The 21,766-nt window shown below is 45.8% G+C and overlaps 1 protein-coding gene across 2 annotated transcripts in view; it reads left to right on the top strand.

The window, feature by feature from the left end:
• Positions 1-21,766, top strand: part of Trpm1 (transient receptor potential cation channel subfamily M member 1) — a 122,374-nt gene that overhangs the window by 81,251 nt on the left and 19,357 nt on the right. The window contains exons 16-24 of one of the 2 annotated variants that reach the window (XM_059253324.1): positions 1,475-1,767; positions 4,109-4,337; positions 8,804-8,926; positions 9,734-9,865; positions 11,668-11,796; positions 14,368-14,619; positions 17,310-17,484; positions 19,833-19,853; positions 21,046-21,190. In XM_059253324.1, the coding sequence (XP_059109307.1) occupies positions 1,475-1,767; positions 4,109-4,337; positions 8,804-8,926; positions 9,734-9,865; positions 11,668-11,796; positions 14,368-14,619; positions 17,310-17,484; positions 19,833-19,853; positions 21,046-21,190 (1,499 nt within the window). Of the gene's footprint in view, positions 1-1,474; positions 1,768-4,108; positions 4,338-8,803; positions 8,927-9,733; positions 9,866-11,667; positions 11,797-14,367; positions 14,620-17,309; positions 17,503-19,832; positions 19,854-21,045; positions 21,191-21,766 lie in introns of both variants that reach the window. The other variant, XM_059253323.1, reaches the window with a different exon arrangement.

Below are 21,766 nucleotides of genomic sequence, written 5' to 3'. Positions count from 1 at the left end.
TCTGAATGGATTTGGCAAAGAAGGCTTCAGTTCAGAATTCACAGCTAAGGCCCAGCTCTGGCTCGACTGTGAGCCCCAAGTCTTCCGTTATTTCCTTTCTCTGGAGCCCTTCAGTCTGGTAGGACCAACCTGGCCTACAAAGACGTCTCGATGTGCGTTGGTAATTCTCTGCCCCAAGCCTGGTTTTGGTTTATTTCTCATTTCCTCGATGAGAGGTCCTGAGGATATGAATTCCTCTAGGCTTCCTGTCTGACAGAGTCGAACTTGCTCATTTCCATTTTCCTAAAAGTGACTTCACCTAGACTTTCAAGTTCGCCTTTACAAGGCTTCACACAACATTCTAGCCTCTTCTGCCTGTCCAATAGCTTCAGTGATGAGTAGTTCTTATTCTGAGTTTTCTTTTTAATTACATTTTTATTTTCCTGTAATTACATTTTTATTTTCCTCTGTGTGTGTGTGTGTGTGTGTGTGTGTGTGTGTGTGTACGTGTTTGCGTTCATTTGTGTGTGCATGCATCACATGCCAATAGAGGTCAGAGGACAACTTGTAGAAGTCTGTTCTCTCCTTCCATCATGGAGGTCCTGGAATTGAATTCTGGCCCTTAGGCTTGGCACCAGGAACCTGTTGGGCCACTTTTGTGTGTGTGTGTGTGTGTGTGTGTGTGTGTGTGTGTGTGTGTGTGTGTGACATGTGTGACAGTCTTTCCCTGAAGCTGGACCCCACTGGTTGGCTAGACTGACTTGGCCATCAAACCCCAGGGATCCTCTTGTCTCTGCCTCCCAGTGCTGGGGTTAGAAGCCCTTGCTGCCTCAGCTGGCCTTCTGTGTGGCATAGAGATCCAAACTCGGTTCCTCATCTTGCATAGCAAGCCCTTTCCTTTTATTTTGAGGCAGAATCTCACTCAGTTGCCCAGACTTGCCTTTGACGCACTCTGTAGCCCAGGAAGAGCTTGAACTTGCGGACCTCCTGCCTCAGTCTCCGGGTTGGTTGGTATTACAGGCCTGTGCCACCAGCCCCCGCTTACGCTGTTTCTGTCAGTTCGTAGCTCAGCTCTATCTTGCAAACAAGTATCGCTGTTCTGTTGTGTTGGAAGATGTCCCTGAAGAGACAAACAGTGACTTCACCTTTCCTGTTGTGCTATCTGTATTTGGTTTATGGGGAGGTTGCTCCATGTTTATTTTGTCTCCTCGGTTAAAACCCTCTGGAGAAAAAAAAAAAACAACAGAGCTGCTAGCCCAGCGATACGTTACTCAAATAGCAGCATTCTTTTCAGTTCACTTGGTTTTAAGTGATTGCTTTTCATAATAAACACGTGCGCCTTCCCAAAGGAACCAGTGTGCAGAGTGGAGGCCAGAGCCTGGCTCACCAAGTCACTCAGTTGCTTCTGACATGGAAGTCTTCCTCTCTCCTTCAGCTCCTGAAGAGCTAATTTGTTGCCAATTTAGGAAGAGCCATTTTTTTTTTCTCCTCTCAGGATGATGAACCTCCAGCCAAAGGGAAGAAGAAAAAGAAGAAGAAGAAGGAGGAAGAGATTGACATTGATGTGGACGACCCGGCCGTGAGTCGATTCCAGTACCCGTTCCACGAGCTCATGGTGTGGGCTGTGCTCATGAAGCGCCAGAAGATGGCTGTCTTCCTGTGGCAGCGTGGGGAGGAGAGCATGGCAAAGGCCTTGGTGGCCTGTAAGCTCTACAAGGCCATGGCCCACGAGTCCTCCGAGAGCGAGCTGGTAGATGACATCTCTCAGGATCTGGACAACAATTCCAAGTGAGTATCTTGAGGGAACCTGAGGCCACGGTTGACTCTTGCCCTGGTGTTCTCCCCACTGAAGGCATGACCACTGTGCAGGCATCTCCTTTAAGGACCATTGTGGTTGAGGCTTACTCATAGACTGCCTTGCCCATCACGTCTGTCTGTCAGTATTTTCACTGCTGTCCCTCTGGGCTATTGTTACTGGTTTGGTCTGCTGCTTTCTCAGGCAAATCATCGAAGCACTCCTCTATACAAAAGTAGTGAAATAGATTCCCGTAAAGAAACATCCACGGATGCTGTACAAACTTCAGCACATCGATGCACTGGGCTCTGAATGTCAGAAGGCCTTCTGGATTTTTCTTCCCCTGGAGCTGGGGCAGATGGCTAAAGGGGGCTGGTGTTGGCTTGTTCTCTTCATGCAGATACCTGCAGCAGGCTAGGCTTTCTGTTTAGCTAGTTTCTCCTGGGGCAGGCCTGCTAAGGAGGGCAGAGTAGTGCCAGGTTTCAATGAGGTTCCTTTTCCCTTTCCCCTACCGGAAGAGGGGGTGCTCCTACATTCACTGTCGGAACCTGGTTGGGTGGGGCCCTGGACTTGATTACATTTGGACTTGGTCATAGCAAGCGTTCAGCAATACATGGGTTATAGCTAGAGTTGTGTTTCCTAAGCCCGCCCTGGTTCTGCGGACACGTCTGCTACAGTGAGCAATGATTCTGTGTCTGCCCGCCTGTCCCTGCGGTGCTGGGACAGAAGTCTTCCCTGGGATGGAGTGAGGAAGGGAGGCTGAGCTCCAGCCTGTTCAGCGTTTCATCTGTTGTTAGGAGTGGCCAGCCCTTTCCAAGTTCATCACGTGCCAGACTGGAAATCTGAAGCCCAGGGACGACTTTCTAGCACATGAACTTGAGGCAGACCCAGCCAGGCCGCTGTGCCAGCACCTGACAGCTTTGTCTGGAAGCCTTGTGCTTTTGTTCTGGATTCAGTGATTTCCAAATCCATTAGCTGCCTTCTAAACGTTAGCACCAAAGACTGTAATGTTTTTTCCTCGGTTGATTTTATTTTATGAATATGAGTGTTTTGAGTGTTTTGCCTCTCTCTCTCTCTCTCTCTCTCTCTCTCTCTCTCTCTCTCTCTCTCTCTCTCTCTCTCTCTGTGTGTGTGTGTGTGTGTGTGTGTGTGTGTGTGTGTGTGTGTGTGTGTGATGCCACCCACATGCCTGGTGTCTGAGGAGGTCAGAAGAGGAGGGAGTTACAGGTAGTTGTGAGCCACCATGTGGGTAGTGGGAACTGAACCCGGGTCCTCTGCAGAAGAAAGAAATGAACGCTCTTAGCCATTAAGCCATCTCTCTAACTCCAGAGCCTAAGGATTTTTAGGCCAGAGATATGTTCACCTGCCTTGGGTGATGCAGTCCTGCCTTGCAGAGAGTCCTCCCTTGGTGATGTGCCACCCTGCAGCCTAGGACCAGGACCAGAAAGTCCTGTGCACTGCGGAATCTTCAAGGGACAGGAATGGCCACTGTCCCTCCTCCTCCATCTCCATCTTCATAACTGCAACAGAATGTCCTGTAGGTGGAGAAACAAAACCAGAGGAGAACGATCACTATGTGGCCATATTTTAATCACATCCCATGACAAAAAAAGACGAAGGGACAGGAAGTGGCTATAGCTGTCTTTATAAAATCAGAGTCATGAGGAAAAAAGAACAAACTATGTTCAAAATTCAGCCATGTCACCTTCTGCATGTCCCGACTCCTACGCTGCCATTCGCAATCAGATGTCCTGCTCTGGGCCCTGTGACAGCTACACTCTGTCCCATTGCTCTGGGCATGTTGAATTATCTTGTAACCAAAGGCTTGTTGAAGTCTTACACAACACATGAAAAGCACATGGTTAAAATGTCTGGCTTACGGCAAACACGCGGGCATGGCCAGCACCCACATTTAAAAATCAGAGCCTAACCAACACCCACAAGCCATCCTGGTGCTCTACCAACCCCACTCATTGGTCCCTCCGAAGCAGGTGCTGGTAACTACCACTTGCATCCCCACAGATCCTGCCTTTTCAGTCCGCCTCACTGTTTTTTGTACATCCCAAGTAAAAGACTTTGTCTCCTGGGGGTCCCCAGGGACATAGCTAAGCTCTGTTTGGAGGAAGAGCAATCCGTCCCCTCTCTGACCAATCAGAGCTTGCTACTTATTGCCCCTTCTCTGATGACAGGTCTTGAGAACGTAAGAGGACATCAAAGCCACTCTCAATCCTGTGCTCTGTGTCTTGTATAGCTCCCCTATGGACACATATGTTTAAGCACAAACTCACAGCCCCTGTGGTTCCATCGCCGCCAATATCTTTTTCACCCCCACAGAGACTTCGGGCAGCTTGCTGTGGAGCTGTTAGATCAGTCTTACAAACACGATGAGCAGGTGGCCATGAAGCTTCTGACATACGAGCTCAAAAACTGGAGCAACTCGACCTGCCTCAAGCTGGCTGTGGCGGCCAAGCACCGGGACTTCATCGCTCACACCTGCAGCCAGATGCTGCTGACGGACATGTGGATGGGAAGGCTCCGCATGAGGAAGAACCCTGGCCTGAAGGTGGGTGTGATGCAGTCACTACGCTGGGGTCACACAGATGGGACACTAGGCTGAGCCCACTTATTACCTCTGCAGTGGCCCTTATGGTACAGGAGTTCACTTTCCCCCCTTTCTGTTACCTCATGTATGGCGCCTCAGCTTTGCCACTAGGTGGCAATGCCGCAGACATCCAGACACCACCCAGAGGACATGGAGTCAATGCCCTCTGTCAGGCATCTGCGGTGGTTAAGAGAGGTAAGGGGGACGGAACACTGTGTTCCCCTCCGCAACCCCACACAGCAGACACTCCAACAGTTCTGGCTTCACAGGTGAGCAACTCAAAGCTCGGTGATGAAGTTGCCCAGGGTCTGAGCTGGCCGGTACGGGACAGGACCTGAACTGAGGTAGTCAGACACTCCGGCCCCCGTGTAGCCAGCATGCTTTGCCTCAGAGCTCTTCATCACAGGATCCAGGTTCAATTCCCAGCACCTCCATAGTGGCTAACAACTATGTGTAACTCCAGTTCCAGGAGTGCCAATGCTCTCTCCGGCCTCCTCAGGCATGACACACACATGGTACATAGATACACATGCAAACACAATATCCATAGGCATAAAAACAAATTAATCATTGAAAAAAAAAAAGTACAGATCTGCTCTCTGTTTCTACAGTACTTTGGCTGACAACACCTCTCCCTTACACATGGTTTATGAGAGAATGTGAAACAATGAAAAGGTTTGGAGAGTTCTAAAGAGTTAACAAACTCCTAGATTATCTTGAGAAAAGATTTTATTCTGCCAGAAATCCAACTATATAATTGTGGTGATATATTGTGCACTCTAATAATATTTGCCTGAAGATCAGAGGACAGAACAAGCCACTAGATTAAACATAGAGGCCAGGCAGTGGTGGCACACATTTAATCCTAGCACTCAGGAGGCAGAGATCCATCTGGATCTCTGTGAGTTCGAAGCCACCCTGGACTACACGAGATTGACTCAGTCTAGGAGAGAAACAGAGTCAGGCAGTGGTGACACACACCTTTAATCCCAGTGTTTGGGAGTCACACACCTTTAATCTCAGCACTTGAGATCTCATGCCTCTGCTTGGCACTAGGCTGGGCGGAGAAAGGTATGTAAGTTATGAGAAGACAGGAACTAAAGGCTTTTCAGGCTGAGGAGTTCTAGAATTAAGACGTGGCAGTGGCTTGTTCCTTTGTCTCTCTGATCATTCAGCATTTACCCCAATATCTGGCTATGGGTTTTTATTAAAAAAACCTTTTAGAATTCATGCAACACATAATAATTATATTATACATTGATTTTATGGGCTCTCTATGAAAATAGAGGCAAAACACTGCAGGATCACTATCCCTTATCTGAAATGTCTGGGGCCCAAAGTGTCTTCAATTACTTTTTAGGTTTGGAATTTTTACACAGACATAATATCTTGGAGATGGTATTCAAGCCCAAGTGCAAAATTAATTGTTTCACATTCATTTTATATTTACATCCTGAGGGTTAATTTCATTCACCATTTCTAGGGTGCCTGCATTGTGACTATGGCCCATTACATTAAGTCAGGTGTGGGATTTCCCACTGTGCACTGAGTTGGGTTCAGATTTTTGGAGTAATTAGAATTTCCGATGGACACTCATTCTGTATGGCACAGTGACTAGCAGAAGAAGCTCCACCTCTTACAGGTGCTGTGCCTAGCTTTCCAGTGCTACACAGCGCACCAATTCATTATATTGATATTGTAGACAGCCTTGGATATTAACAAATGTAGTTGGTTTTCAGAATGTCAATGTCAAAGAGATTAAAGGCATTAAAGAAAACAGGTCAAGTGTGACGTGATGAGCGTTGGCTTAGCAACAGAAGCGCTGTAACCTAGAAGTCAGCAGAAAAGCAAGGCCTTCGTCTTCATGGTTTTGATTGGAAAAACATTTAGAATCTGGATTTTTTTCCCACCTGATCCAGGTCTTTAAAACATATGAGGACAGCCAGGGATGTAGCTCAGTGGTTCAACCTTTGCCTAGCTTGCACAAGGTCCTGGGTTCAAATCCTGTCATGGCAACAGAATAAGAAAATGCACAAGGAAAGCAGATTCCTCTAAAACAAGCAAAGCACCAGGCCAGGACTGGTGGTACAAATCTGAGTGAGTTAGAGCCAGCGGGGACAGCTCAATGAGACTCTGCCTCAAATAAAACGTAAAATCGGTGAGGATACAGCTTAGCGGTAGGGCCCTTGCCTGGTCCTGGGTTTGATCCCAAGTAGTGCAAAAATAAATACAAAATAAACCAGACAAACACTGAAACTGCTTTCATCATACACATTCCAAAAGATTACACAGAATAAATAAGCCCCTGTGTTTTACAAACCCCAATGCAATCCACGCAACGGAATGTGAGGCAGTTAAACTGAATAAATACAGAGTTTTGTGGGGCCTAAGAAGGATGTACTCAGGAAGAAGGGGATACACCGGATGCTTCAGTCAAACACTTAACCTTGCAAGCCTGAGTACTAAGTTTGACTTCCTAGAACCCACATTAAAAAAAAAAAAAAACAGTCAGACATGTAATCTCACTGCAGGGGAGACCTAACAGATGGGTCCCTGAGCTTGCTGGCCAGCCAGGAGACTGTAATTGGTGACTTCCAGGCCGGTGAGAAACCCTGTATCAAAAAACAAAACAAACTAAGTAGGTCCTCTGGCTCCCACATGAGCTCACACACCATACACATGTGCATCCACACATAGAAACACACACACATACACACAGAGAGCGAGAGGGCAAGGGCGAGAGAGAGAGAGAGAGAGAGAGAGAGAGAGAGAGAGAGAGAGAGAGAGAGAGAGAGAGAGAGAGGACTAACAGACAGATTGATCAATGGCTAAGAAGCCCCCAGGTGTGGAGGTTGCAGGAACAGGGAAGCAAACACTGCTGATACTCCTTAACAAGAAGACAGATGGGAAATCTAAATTTCAGGGGAAAATTAAAGCTACACACAAAAGTTAAGGTTCAGGTTTGATCAGAATTGAAACTTGGAAGGTTTTTAGCAATCAGTGGAGCATAGAGAAGCATGAATAACACAGCAGCAAGCTTCTATCTATGAGCCAGGCATCACTTCCCCCTCTGGGCTCGGCTCAGCCCTTCCTCTGTGAACCTTCCAAGTCCAAATGCACATATTCTCATCACACCGCAGAATTTTTATATAAAACAGAGGTGTTACTATGTTTATTAGATTTTAATTTAGTTATCTACTTGCTTTGTTTGTGTGGTTTGCTTTTACGGTGTTGGGAGTCAGTGCAGGGACACACTCATGCTGGCAAGTATTCTAGCTAAGCCTCTACCTCGACTTCCCTGTGTGGGGATTTAGTGTTTAAATGTTGCTTTTTAAAGTCTGGATTACACACAACATTGCTTGTCATTTCTCTTTTGAAAAAAAAAATCAGTGGATATTCTCAAATTTCTCATGATCTGCGATTCTACCAAAGTACCCAGCACATAAAACCACAGATCATCAGGGCAGGAATGAGGACAACCCAGGCTCCCAGGTGACCGACAGTGTGGTCAGTGTAACTTTACAGCTTTGACAGTCAGCCCCCCGGCTCCCAGGATTTCATGTTCTTGAAATCAACTGAACACACATCAAAAACCCCTTTAAGGGCTTTCAGAATGGCCTAGTGGGCAAAGGTGCCTGCTGCCAAGCCTGTCAACCAGAGTTCAATCCCTGACCCACAAGGTTGAAGGAGAGCACCAACTCTTGCAAGATGTGCTCTGATCTCTACGAATTCACTGTGGCATGTGACACGCACACACTAGATGGATATGTGATTTTTAGAAATCCGTATTTGTAAGTATATCGGAACTGAATGTATGTAAGCTGTCCTTTTGGTCTCACTCCCTAAACAATAGGGTGGAGCAGCTTTGAACCCAGCACTCACATTGCATCAGGTTAGCAGCCATCTAGACATAATTCAAAGCATGTGGAGGGACATGTGTAGATCATATGCCAACACTGTGTCACATAACAACCGTAAGTGCCCACAGGTTTTGGTATCTAAGGTTGTTGAATCAGTAAAGCACACTTCTCGGGGGACTGTGAGGGCATGCCCAGGAAGGATTAACTAAGGGCAAGATTGGAGATCTACTCAAAATGTGGATGGCGTCAGTTCACAGGCTACAGATGGATGAAATAAAGGGAAAACCCAAAGTGCAGGTTCAAGTCCCGCCCCCTCTGCCAGGACGGCAGTGCTTTGCCTCCCCTCTGCTCCCTCCCCTCTCCCCCTCCCTCCCTTCCCCTCCCCTCTCCCCCTCCCTTCCTTCTCCTCCCCTCCCTCTCCTCACTGTGATGATTTAAAATAAGTCTTTCCTCCCATAACTTGTTTTCTTAGGTATTTCATCCCAACACACCAAGAAGTAACTGACAGAGACTAGATTTTCCGTGGATTACCACAGCTTAAAACTGCATTTGTTCCTCATCACCTAGGTCATCATGGGGATCCTTCTACCACCCACCATCCTGTTTTTGGAATTTCGTACATATGATGACTTCTCATACCAAACATCCAAGGAGAATGAAGATGGCAAAGAGAAAGAAGAGGAGAATGTGGTCAGTGGTCCCCAAGAGGGTCACATGGCTCTCACTCGCAGTGTTCAGATGTGTTCTACCATGGACTTAGAAAGCCTGTTAACAGGGGCACTTGGAGAATTTCCTCTTGTTAAGGCCACTTTGTTCTGGGAATGGGGTAGTTCCCACCTGTAGGCCACCTGCCATGAGCTGGGGATGGCCTATTCATACTTGCAGAGTGCCTGCCACGAGCTGGCAATGGGATGGCCTATTCCCACCTGCAGACTGCCTGTCATGAGCTGGGGATGGCCTATTCACAACTGTAGACTGCCTGTCATGAGCTTAGGATGGCCTATTCATACCTGCAGACTGCCTGCCATGGACTGGGGATGGGATGGCCTATTCCCACCTGCAGACTGCCTGCCATGGGCTGGGGATGGGATGGCCTATTCCCACCTGCAGACTGCCTGCCATGGACTGGGGATGGGATGGCCTATTCCCACCTGCAGACTGCCTGCCATGGGCTGGGGATGGGATGGCCTATTCCCACCTGCAGACTGCCTGCCATGGGCTGGGGATGGCTTATTCCCACCTGCAGACTGCCTGCCATGGGCGGGGGATGGGATGGCCTATTCCCACCTGCAGACTGCCTGCCATGGGCTGGGGATGGGATGGCCTATTTCCACCTGCAGACTGCCTGCCATGAGCTAGAGATGGCCTATTCACACCTGCAGGCTGCCTGCCATGAGCTGGGGATGGCCTATTCACACCTGTAGACTGCCTGCCATGTGCTGGGGATGGCCTATTCCCACCTGCAGACTGCCTGCCATATGCTGTGCTATTTTCCAGGATGCAAATGCAGATGCTGGCTCGAGAAAGGGGGATGAGGAGAATGAGCACAAAAAGCAGAGGAGCATTCCCATTGGAACAAAGATCTGTGAATTCTATAACGCGCCCATCGTCAAGTTCTGGTTTTACACAGTAAGGCTCTCTCCGACGATTGCCCTTGGTCACGTGGGGAATACTGAGCTACACCAGAATCAAGAAAACGTTCAAAGTTTCAAAAATGTCCAAAGGTTCATTAAGATAAAATGAGTCATAAAACAAAACTAGGACTAAGTGAGAGCTTTAAAATTAGATCCCGATATATTGTCCTCCATATTTTGTATATTCAGGAATATTGGCCGTCCCAGCCCACATGACCACTTCATGAAGCAAAATAGACATATTCTACTTGCTTAAGGGAAAGGATTTTTAAAATGCTTTTAGTAGTTGAAACTAACGGAAATTTTATTTGGCTTTAAAATAAACAAAAAAGTGGGGGCTGGGGAGATGGTTCAGCAAGTAAGAGCACTGTCTGCCCTACCAGAGGTCCCAGGTTCAATTTCCAGCACCCACACAGTGGTTCACAACTGTCTGTAACTGCAGTTCCAGGAGATCCAACACCCTCTTCTGGTTTCCATGGGCACATGGTGCCCAAACTTATATGCAAGCAAAATACCCATAAAATAAAAATTTTTTAAATAAATGTAAAAATGTTCTTCAATAAAAATGACTAGTGGATTAAAGAGCCAATTCACAGATCCATTTTTTCCACTAAAATGACATGGTTATTGAAAGGATATAGCTTGTGTCAGCATTCTACTACTATAAACCACACCCCCCAACTGATCAACTAATAAAGAGAAGAGAGTTCCATCTGCTCATGGTTCTGATGATTCAGTCCACATTCAGTGGGTAACCAGTGGTAAGGTAGCAGCACATCATAGCTGGGAGGCAGCAGCAGAGCAGAACCACACTTCTCACAGACAGGAAATAAAACGGAAAGTAGAGGGAAGGGACTAGAGTCCCAAGGTTACCTTCAAAGGCCCACCCCCACCGGCCGCCCCCCAGGCCCCAGCTCCTAAAGGCTGCACCACAGCCGTGGGAACACATGGGCCAGTGGGAGCATTTCCAGTAGAAACAGTAGCAAGGCTGAACCCAGATACACACTTAGAAGGGCCGCAAAGACTTTCTTCTCTAACGCCCTCGCCAAACAGATGTGCTGGGCGATAGCGGGTCATTCTCCAGCCTTAGAGCGGTACTCCTCTGAGAACGTGGCTCCCAGGAAGCAAGAGCAGGGTAGGACACAAGAACACATTGGAGCATCCTTTAGATGGAACAGGCTTACCTAAATGCAGTCCCAGAGTCGTGCCCAGGAGTACTACAGCTTGGTCACAATGCCATTTTTAGAGAGCCAGCGGCAGAGAGGTAGCTATACCCTTTCCCATATTCCTCACCTCTTCCTCACCCCAATTCCATTCCTTTCCTTGTCAAAAGCATCATTTGTTATGGCCGCAGAAAATCACAGACCTGTCACTGGAAAGTGGGGGCACTCTTAGGCTGGCATTGTGGGCCTCAGAAGACAATTCACCCACAGGTTCTCTCTTCTATACTCTCGGTTGTCCGTCTACAATGGGAGATTTAAGAACGAGCTGTGGGAGGCAGGAAGGCTAAGTCACCTTTGCCTTTTTTCCCAGAATGTAGAAGACACACCAGCAAATTATCAAAAAGGTCCCTTATATATTATGATTCTTGCAACTTCATAACAAAGAGATGGCGGAGCATGGACTGTTAGCGCCTGCATTACACCGAAGTTGTAGGGCGCCCCCAGCCTACCTCAGTTTCTGCACTGGTGATGTCAGGGGAGGAAGGATACCCACTAAGTCAGAAGAGAATCCCTTGTGGATGAAGCCCTGAATGTTATCCCTGAGACACGACCACCAGCTTTTCTTTTTCTTCAGATCTCCTACCTGGGCTACCTGCTGCTCTTTAACTATGTCATCCTGGTGCGGATGGACGGATGGCCCTCCCCTCAAGAGTGGATTGTCATCTCCTACATTGTGAGCCTGGCGTTAGAGAAAATACGAGAGGTGATTATTGAAGAGGCCGCTCCCAGCCCACTAACTGCTGAGTTCCGATTCAGATTGTATTAAGGCAGAGTTGTGCGCAGATGGTGGCTGCCCTAGGACCCTCCCTGCGAGGCATCGCCATCCCGAGTCATTCTATTCACTTGCTTCGGATGCATACACCTCCTCTGACTGACTTTGAACTTACAGTTCAAAACACAAAGCAGCAGAAACGACACTTGATAATGAAAACAGGTTTGAGTGTGTGGAGGAGCTGTGGGGAATGCTGCCAGCTACTTGAGATAAGCCAGGAAGTACAAGTGGGCTGTCTTCTGGGACCTGAGATTAAAACTGAAGGAATACACATGATGGCAACGTGTGTGTGTGTGTGTGTGTGTGTGTGTGTGTGTGTGTGTGTACGTGCGTGCATGAATGCACCCATCCTTGTGAGTACATTTGCCCATGCTGGTGCAGGTTAGCTTCATTCCATCATTCCTCTACCTTCATGTTTGAAGCAAGGTCTCTTAATGAGCCTGAAACTCACTGTTTTGGCTAGTGGTGAGAAAGTCGGGATTCCTCTGTCTCTGCAACGCCCTCCACCCCCATCACTGCCCCCAACCACAGCGTTGGGCTCCTAGGCACACACCACTGTGTCCAGATTTTATGTGAGTTCCAGACATCTAAGCTCAGGGCCTTATGCTTGTCCAAAAGGCACTTCACCCCAGGTCTCCCTCCCCAGCCTCCGGAACGCATTTTTGCTATAACTTGAGACTTTGCATCACACAATGCGCTTGCACAGCTGGTCTCTTATTCCAGAGTGCATGGAGGAAGAATTCTTGGTGAGAGGAAACAGGGGAAGGAGCCAGAGGAGAAGGAGCTGAATGAGGTGTGGCTTCAGAAAGAGGCCGTTCTCTGTGTAATCCCATAGGTGACCCACCCTGAAAGAGGGAGATGAGTTTCATACCCACACCAGTGTTTGGCACCCAGCACAGCAGTGATTCCAATTACCCAAGGGCAGGCCTCCCAGAAAGGGGCAGGTGTGGGCCTCACAGCAGCACCTGCAGCAGATGGGTGGCAAGCCCACCTGGTGAGAGGCTCCAGGGAAGCTGGGCGGGGCCAAGAGCATCTGCCGCAAACAGAGGGGTCCAGATTTTAAAGGAAGTGCTGAAAAAGAACACACTCTCACGCATGACACGTATCACCGAGATCTTTTATTTAAAATGGAAAGCCAAGAGGAGTTTCTTCAGGCAGAAAAAAAAAAATGCTACCTGGGGATGGGCTGTCACCCACAGGCCTGAAATTACTACATTCACTCATAACCAGCAAGTTTTTATCCGGGCAGAACATGGACTTACAGTGAAGAAACACACAGCACAGATCGCTGACCTCTACCCAATGGACATAGAGCTCATAACACTATTTTGTAGTTACTATTGACCACATCCAGTAGAGTAAGTTGGATGTCGTCAGTCAAGTGACAGCTGAGCAGTCAAGAGTGTCGTGAATACACTCCACACCACACCCTCTTCCATGACGCCTATTGCCTCTCTAGCTGGCCTCCACTAGATCTCCATGGCTTTTACATGCAGGGCTTCCCAAGGTGCATGTCTTACTTACCTTTATATAATGGGGGGAGGGCACATGTAGGGGTCGGAGGACAATTTGGGGAAGCCAGCTTTGTCCCTCTACCTTTATGTGGGTCCCAGGTGATCAAACTCAGGTCACTAGAATTGTATGGCAAGTACCTTTATCCCTTGAGTCATCTTGCTGACCCTTCATCAAGATCTGGATCCTGCCCATAGTTATAGAAGAGGTGGGACAGCTGTCAGTCAGTACATACGGCTTGCTGAGCCAGTGAGCCCTTCTGGATTAATTGATAGACAGCTAATACCCCACTGGCCCTCGGACTCTGGGATCTCCCTATGATTTTCAGAGCTGAAGGGGGTACCCTGGCCTGGCTGCCTTGCCCTGTTTGGCCGCCACTGTGCCTGTCATGACTGTAAGTGCATGACTGTGCATACTGCTGGCCGAATAGTTTCCACTTGACTCTGTGGAAGTGTCTTTTTAGTCAGTGGTGATGCAAAAGGATAATATCTCGAGCAGGAGGGAAAATCTGGTTCAACTTTCTCTGACTTCTCACGTCTAACTTGAGAAGGAATTTTGGCAAGTCTGTGTTTCCCAGCCCCATCCAGCCATCTCCTCCAGGTGGGTCGTCCCTCTGTGGTAACAGAGAACTTGTTCCTGCTCTAGAGTTTTCCTTCTTTACAGTTCTGGAATGTGAGCCAACAGGCACGAGTCCAGATAATTAAAAAGGGAATCAAAAGGCAGCTGCTCTAATTACAGTCAGAAGGAGACAATTTGGAAGGCATTTCCTGAGTCTACGAAAGCTCTGAATCTAAGAATACAGAGGATTCCATGGAATTTCCCCCTCTAGTTATATCCTCTGCCTGAGAAATTGATGTGCAGAGATCTTGAGGCACAAAGGGCCCAGATGCCCTAGAATGTCCCAGCACTCTTATCTTTCCTAGATTCTAATGAAGATGGGGTTTCTGATAGGTCCCCCTCAGCTTACTGCTCTTCGGGGTTTACTTTCAGATCCTCATGTCGGAACCAGGCAAACTCAGCCAGAAAATCAAAGTGTGGCTTCAGGAGTACTGGAACATCACAGACCTCGTGGCCATTTCTATGTTCATGGTTGGGGCAATCCTCCGCCTCCAGAACCAGCCATACATGGGCTATGGCCGGGTCATCTACTGTGTGGACATCATCCTCTGGTACATCCGAGTGTTAGACATCTTTGGTGTCAACAAATACCTTGGTCCCTACGTGATGATGATTGGAAAGATGGTTAGTAACAACTCCCCATGAGTAACCAGATAGCTTGTCTGGCATTAGAACACTGGACCAGGCTTGGGTGTGGCTTCCTTTGATTTCATTTGGTCTTTCCTTTGCAGCTGGTTTAACATGTACAGTTGCCCTGCGTGTTGACAACAGGAAACCATGAGTTGAAGATTCCTATACACATACCCTTATATAGACATTTATCTATTACTGTGTACTAGGGACTAAATGTATGACTGTAGTCCTTCTTCCATATCATATTTAAACTGTAGGATGATCAATTGCATTTATCAAATTTGTTCTGATTTTGTACTGAATATATTTTGATAACAAGAGAAAAGAAAACATCCTCCACTTTTTTTTTTTTATATAAAGAATTTGCTTTGCTGTCCCAGGATAGAAGAGAGCCTAAGTTTCTTAGATGTAGTAAGAGTTCAGTAGCAGCAGCCTGGAGAGATGGCACAGAGGTTAAGAGCACTGGCTGCTTCAGTTCCCAGCACCCACATGGTGGCTCATGACCATCTATAACTCCAGTACCACGGGATCCAACACTCTCTTCTGGCTTCTGAGTGCACTGTGTGCATACATTGCATAGACATACATACAGGCAAAGTACTCATACCCATAAAATATAATATTTAAATTTTTTAAAAAATAATTCATCAGCAATAGTTGTATCTTAATCTACTTGCTCTGCTCTTGGGGAGCTGAAACCATCATAGAAATTATTATTTTGGGGGGGGGTGTTGAGACAGGGTTTTTCTGTGTAGCTTTGGAGCCTTTCCTGGAACTCACTCTGTAAACCAGGCTGGCCTCGAACTCACAGAGATCCACCTGCCTCTGCCTCCCAAGTGCTGGGATTAAAGGCATGCGCCACCACCACCCGGCTAGAAATTCTTCACAGTAGCATTTGGATTTCGTGTGTTGTGAAGTTTCATCCATTTCAGAATGCTTTCACAATAAAATTCAGATTGGTATCTTCCTATCCTCTGGCAGAAGCCAGTGACAATGGGGACCAAGGCTGGCCCTGCCTGTAATCCAACAGACTTTGGCTCACATGCTCTGGTGTGGGATGGTGGGCATATGTTCTTTGTGTGATTAGTTTGAGACACATCCATGTGACATTTATTATAGAACAGGCTACAGAATGTGATACTAACCATGACCCAGCAAGTTGTCCCTACATTATAAAATGGTTTGTGTTAGGACTAGTCTCAGAAGAAAGCCGACCTTCTAAGTTATGCAATAATCAAGTAATAGGATAATAATAGATTAATAATTATCATTTAAAATACTTTAATAGAAGTGTATTTGAGCTACAGGACATATGGTTTAGTTAATTCCAGTAAGTACCTTCATACTCAGGGATATTCAAAATTAGGGATTATAGGAGGTAGAGAGATGGCTCAATGATTAAGAGCACTGGCTATTCTTCCAGAGAACCTGAGTTCACTCGGTTCCCAGAAGCTGTTGGCCACAACTGTCTGTACCTCCAGTCCCAAGTGATCTGACACCTTCTGTAGGCACTGCATACATGTGGTGGAGACAGACTTGTAGGCAAAGCACCCACACACATAAAAAGGGGAGTTGGTTTAAATTGGGGGTTACAGTAGTTTAGCACTGGCAATATAGTTCAGTTCCTGCCTAGGACATATGTACTGATAGCACCACAAAAAGGGGGCAAGTGGGAGTTATATTGGTTTAGCATTGGGACCACTGGCCACTCAGCATTCATGTAATAAGTGGAGATTAGCGTGTTTTCACAATTCTTCATGTCTTTATTTCCAAGAAAACATCTCTCTTGCTGTTGTTCCTAGAAACTCCCATGTTTCCTTATGAGGCCTCCCTTCCCCTATTCACTTTCATGTGTAAGACAAGATCTTAGGACGTAGCCTTGACTGGCCGGGTAATCAGCATGTAGACCAGGCTGACCTCAAATTCACAAAACACTCCCTGCCTCTGCCTCCCAAGTGCTGATATTAGAGATGTGTGCCAGAACGGCCAACCCTTTCTCTATTTCCAGTTACAATTCCCAGAAGAACATCTGTGTATGGGTGTGTCAGTTAGCTTTTTTGTCACCGTAATAAAATACAACCTGTAAAAGAAAATGTCTAGTACAGCTCTCCGTCATGGCTGCCTGAGCCTGTTGCTTGGGGTGTGTGTCAAGGAGGCGCCTCCTGGTAAGAGCACATGTTGGAGCAAGCATGCTTACAGCATAAGGCAAGGAGGAACGGGAGGAAGGAGATGGGGTCCAACCATCCTCCTGATGACTAAGGACCTCCCACAAAGCCATACCTCTCAAAGGTTCCATCTCCATCCTGGGGACCAATAGCGTCAACCTGAAAACTAAACCCTCAACACATGGCCTTTAGTGAGGGATAGTCTAGATGCGAGCTAGAAAACATGATTCAAAAACCTTTGGTGACGGGCATTCTAGAACCGAACTAGAGCAATGGGCAGCAATAACAGAGAAGCAAGAAAGATCCCAAGCAGATGAAGGCAGCAGAGTTCTGGAATAAGACACATGCTTTACATGGGGTATAAAAAGCTATCAGCCTGTGGATGAGAAGGGAAGATGGGAAAGAAGCTTTCCTTATCATAATTAAAGTGACATCTTTGAGGAGCACAAATAGCATGAGCCAAGGTGAACTTGGTCCACGAGTCCATACTGTAAGATGCGTGTTCTTCCTACACAGATGATTGACATGCTGTACTTTGTGGTCATCATGCTGGTTGTGCTGATGAGCTTTGGAGTAGCTCGCCAAGCCATCTTGCACCCAGAGGAGAAGCCTTCTTGGAAATTGGCCCGAAACATCTTCTACATGCCCTATTGGATGATCTACGGAGAGGTGTTTGCAGACCAGATAGACCGTAAGACTAGAATTCATAGTAAGATTCTCTTCCCTGTTTCCAGGGCAGATGATCAGTTAGTTCCAAGTTAATGGAAGAGCATCCATTAATTTGGAAGTAAAGTAGTTTTCATTCTGCCACAGGCAATGAATTATTTTATGAAAAAATAAGTACAGACTGTGACGTGTGTTTCTTTTTCTCTAAAAGCCAGTCTAGAATTCTGAGTCTCACTTCCCTTGAGCCGTTGGGCATTGCATCACATGATGTAGCCCCAGTACACTAATTTGTCTTCAAACCTGATGTCTTCCTCCCACCCAAAGAAAAAGAAGGTAGGGTTAGTCCATGAAGCAGTGTACACAGCAGGGTGGCAGATACCTCACGTGGTCCTTTTCTTCACATCATCACACTGTTTCTCATACAGCCCTCTATTTCCTCTTCACCACCAGTGTTCTTCTTAAAAACATATTCATTATTTACTTATTTTCAACTGACACATGATTTTACAAATTTACAGTGTGACTCTCCAATGCACATATACAGGAGTGCCAGATTTTTATTCTCAATAATAACCTGGGATTAGCAGAGGAAGGATGTTGCAAGCGAGGATGGGCTGTCAGCCCCAGTGCCTCTTCAGGCGAGCTGGTAGGTGGCAGCGCCTCTGTGGTGTAGGGTGTGAAGATCGAGTGTCCCTGTGTGCATGACACCGGGACACTTCGGACTCTGATGAACCAGGGACCTCAGTTCTATTTCCATGCAGTGACCACATCTTGTCCCTCACACGTTGCCGTGAAGCACCAAGTCCAAGAGTGTCCCTGCCGCCTGCAGAGTTCTGCTCTTTGGAAACAGAAGGTGGAGAACACTCTCCTCTCATGTGAAATCCAAAGCTGTCAGTACATCTGCTGCTGCAGAGTTGGACTAATAACTTCTTTGTAGGTTATAAAGACATCATTATTACAAATGTTACAAAATTAATCACTTACTGTAGCTTTGTAAATCAAAACATCAAAATCTAATTTGGTTTCAAATTAGATTAAGTAAACATATATCTCATTCTAGTTTTTCTATTGTGTTTTAGTTAGCATACAAAACAATGGGCTTCATTATGACATTTTCACATCACATGTCATTGTATGTTTCTGTTATTTGTCTCTCTCCCAGTATCCTCTCTGTCCTTATTCCTCTCTTTTATTGGCCCCTTCCTGCCTTCAAATAGCCTCATTTCTGCTTTGCTATTACATATATGTGTGTGCGTATTTACACACACACACACACACACACACACACACACACATACATAAAATCTGGACTCTACATAAGAGAGAAAATGTATTTTATCTTCCTCCATTATCCCTTTTGCTCCCCTCCCCTTATGTCATGAAGATGGGGTGAAGGATGGGCTACAAAACGCCATTCTCTAGACTCAATACAACTCTTACAATCAACATCTCACAACAACTATAGTTACTTGCATGGGGACCACACCAGATCAGAACTACCAACAAGTCAAGGAAATGGGTGGCGTTCACAACGCCCTACCCTTTACCTCTGAACTACTGGCTATCAATAGACTCTGGGAAAAGGGGAGAATCTTTGCCTGTAGTTGTGTTCTCTGCTGAGCCCACCAGACTCCAAAGATTAGCTCCAAACTCGTGGGCACATAAGTGGTCCTGATTAATCTAAGTGGGTCACAAAACCAATGAATAGTCACAAATAAGAGAGAGAGAGATTTGTGTGGAGGAGGAGAGGTTGACAGAGGAGATAGGAAGGTAGGGATGAAAGTGGTCGGTACAACTTGTATACATGTGAGAAATTGATCTAAAACCAAATTTAATTGAACATGTATTTAAAGCAAAAAGACAGAAGTTTCTGACTACAGACATAGCTGTGGTATTTTTATTGTTCATGGTTTTAATCACACTGGTTCATGAGAGATGATAACGAGGTAAACAAAAGACTATACTTTTTCAGTAACATCATTAAGTATGGGTTTTCAGCTCTTCATCTGCCTGCTTCACCGTACCTTTGTATTTATTTGTGCTGCTGAGATGTTTGTGGCAGGATCCAGGGATGCTTGATGGTCACACTCAACAGTTCTAAGGATCTTCTGCAACAACATCGTGTCTTTCCAGAGCTTAACCCTGGAGCTTGAACTGTTGCTTAAAGACATACATTTAGATGAATATTCACAAAATCTGTTTCTCAGAATTAATAACGGGTACATTCATTCTAAGCAGGCTTGAGTCTTTGCCTGCCTTAGCAGTGTTGGTAGACTGTTTTATGCTCCTCTCACCCATTATCTTGTTTTCTTTCCTCGCCTCCTGGGACAATTGAAAAACAAAACACACTCCTCATATCCAATGATTGTTTAGTGTACGCCATGGAAATTAACCGTAAGTTCACGTGGAACTGGTGGGGTGAGTTTGAGAAGGGTTGTCTTGAGTAATCTTTTTCCTCAGCTGATTACTGATAGTCTTATACTAGTTTTAAATTTGTCTTCAATTTTCTGAGGCCAGTACTTTTTTAAACTGCAAATAAAAAGTAAGCAGACTGTAAGACCATCCTATCTTGCCTGCTTTGGGAAATAGGTCTCCTCTGTGAACAGAAAGGAAAGGACTCATTTTCAAACACAACTCCATAGCTGATCTGAGAGCCTGTCAGAGACCCCTACCCCACACCTGAAACCAAAAGCATTTTCAGAGTTAATGTAGAATGAAAGCAAGGAAATCCCAAGAAGATAGCATAAGCTAGTGGCAAACAGAGTAAGATTCTAATAGACAACATAGGAAGACACAATAATGGTAAATGGATCTGTTTAATCATCATTTAAGAACTGATTTATATATATATATGATTCAGCATAGCTCAATTGTAGAATACCTGCCCAGCATGTACAAGACCCTGTGTTCATTTTCCCCGGTACTACCAAACAAATGAACAAGGTTTCTAAACATGGCAAGGGAGTGGGGTGGTAAGAAAATGGAAAATGTTTTCAAATGCAACAAGCTCACTATAACCATCTCAGAGTGAAAATATAAATTGTATTACCTTCTTTATGTGATTTGATATTTTTGCTTAGAAAATTATTGCTTATGAAATACAAAAGTCAAATGAAGTCAAGTGGGGGGGGGTGCATAACCATAATAACGGCGCTTGAGGCCAGAGGATCTCAAGTTTGTAAGCCAGCCTGGGCCACATAGTAAGACTTGTCTCAAACAAAACAGGGCTGGGGAGATGGCTCAGTGGGTAAAGTGCTTGCTGTGAGAGCATGAGGACATGAGTTCTAGTCCCTAGATCCCACGTGAAAAAGCGAGGTGAAGCCGCACACACTAGACAGGAAGACCCCTGGGGCTTGCTGGCTCCTGTGTAGCCAAAATAACAAACCGCAGCTTCGGAGAGAGACCTTGCCTCAAAAAGTAAGGTAGAGAGCATCTGGCCTCTACATTACAGACACACAGATGTGCATACACAGACATGTATGTATTCACCCCCAAAGAAAAATGATTACTCAAAACATATATACTAGATATTTATCCTTTTCATTACATATATAAAAAAAGCCCCCCAATCAAACTTTTCTTGCAGCTCCTTGTGGTGAAAATCTCTATGACGAGGAAGGCAAGCGGCTCCCTCCCTGCATCCCTGGTGCCTGGCTCACACCTGCCCTCATGGCCTGTTATCTCCTGGTGGCCAACATCCTGCTGGTCAACCTACTGATTGCTGTTTTCAAGTATGTATCATGACAGAGTGTGACAGAGGCCTGGTGGTTGCTGTTGATTGCTCTACAGATCTCCAATTCAGGGTCAGAAAGTTATGGGGATTCTTGCATATATGTTCAGAGAAATGTGCTAAAGCTTTTTAAAGTGATGGGTGTTTGCAGTCCTTTTGCTCAACTGTAATCAGTCTTGATGTAGTCAGCTCTTAAATATATTTAAATTTAATCTGGGTTAGTATTTTAACACTGAAGCACACATTTTAATCTAATGAAAATATTTTCTTAGGCAGAAGTCTCCTGAGTGAGAGGAGATTTGAGCAAGTTGTACTTTTCATTCACTACCAGAAACATACAAAAATACTAACTTCACAAGCCGTTGTGGTTATTTTATATATAAAATATCAAATCTTATCAGTCAGGGCTGTAGAGTGGCTTAAATTACTAAATCAAGTGTTTATAAAACTGCCCATTTGACATGCATTGAGTATGTTGACAATACTTTAAAATGTTGAAAAAAATTCTAAGATGGATTTGGGAAATAGAGACAAGGGGATAAAGGAGTTCAAAGTCATCCTCAACCATTCAGCAAGT

The sequence above is a fragment of the Peromyscus eremicus genome, chromosome 1 (genome assembly GCF_949786415.1).
Source record: "Peromyscus eremicus chromosome 1, PerEre_H2_v1, whole genome shotgun sequence".
Classification (NCBI taxonomy): Eukaryota; Metazoa; Chordata; class Mammalia; order Rodentia; family Cricetidae; genus Peromyscus; species Peromyscus eremicus.
Note: the sequence above shows the minus strand (reverse complement) of the source record. Positions and strands in the feature narration are given on the sequence as shown.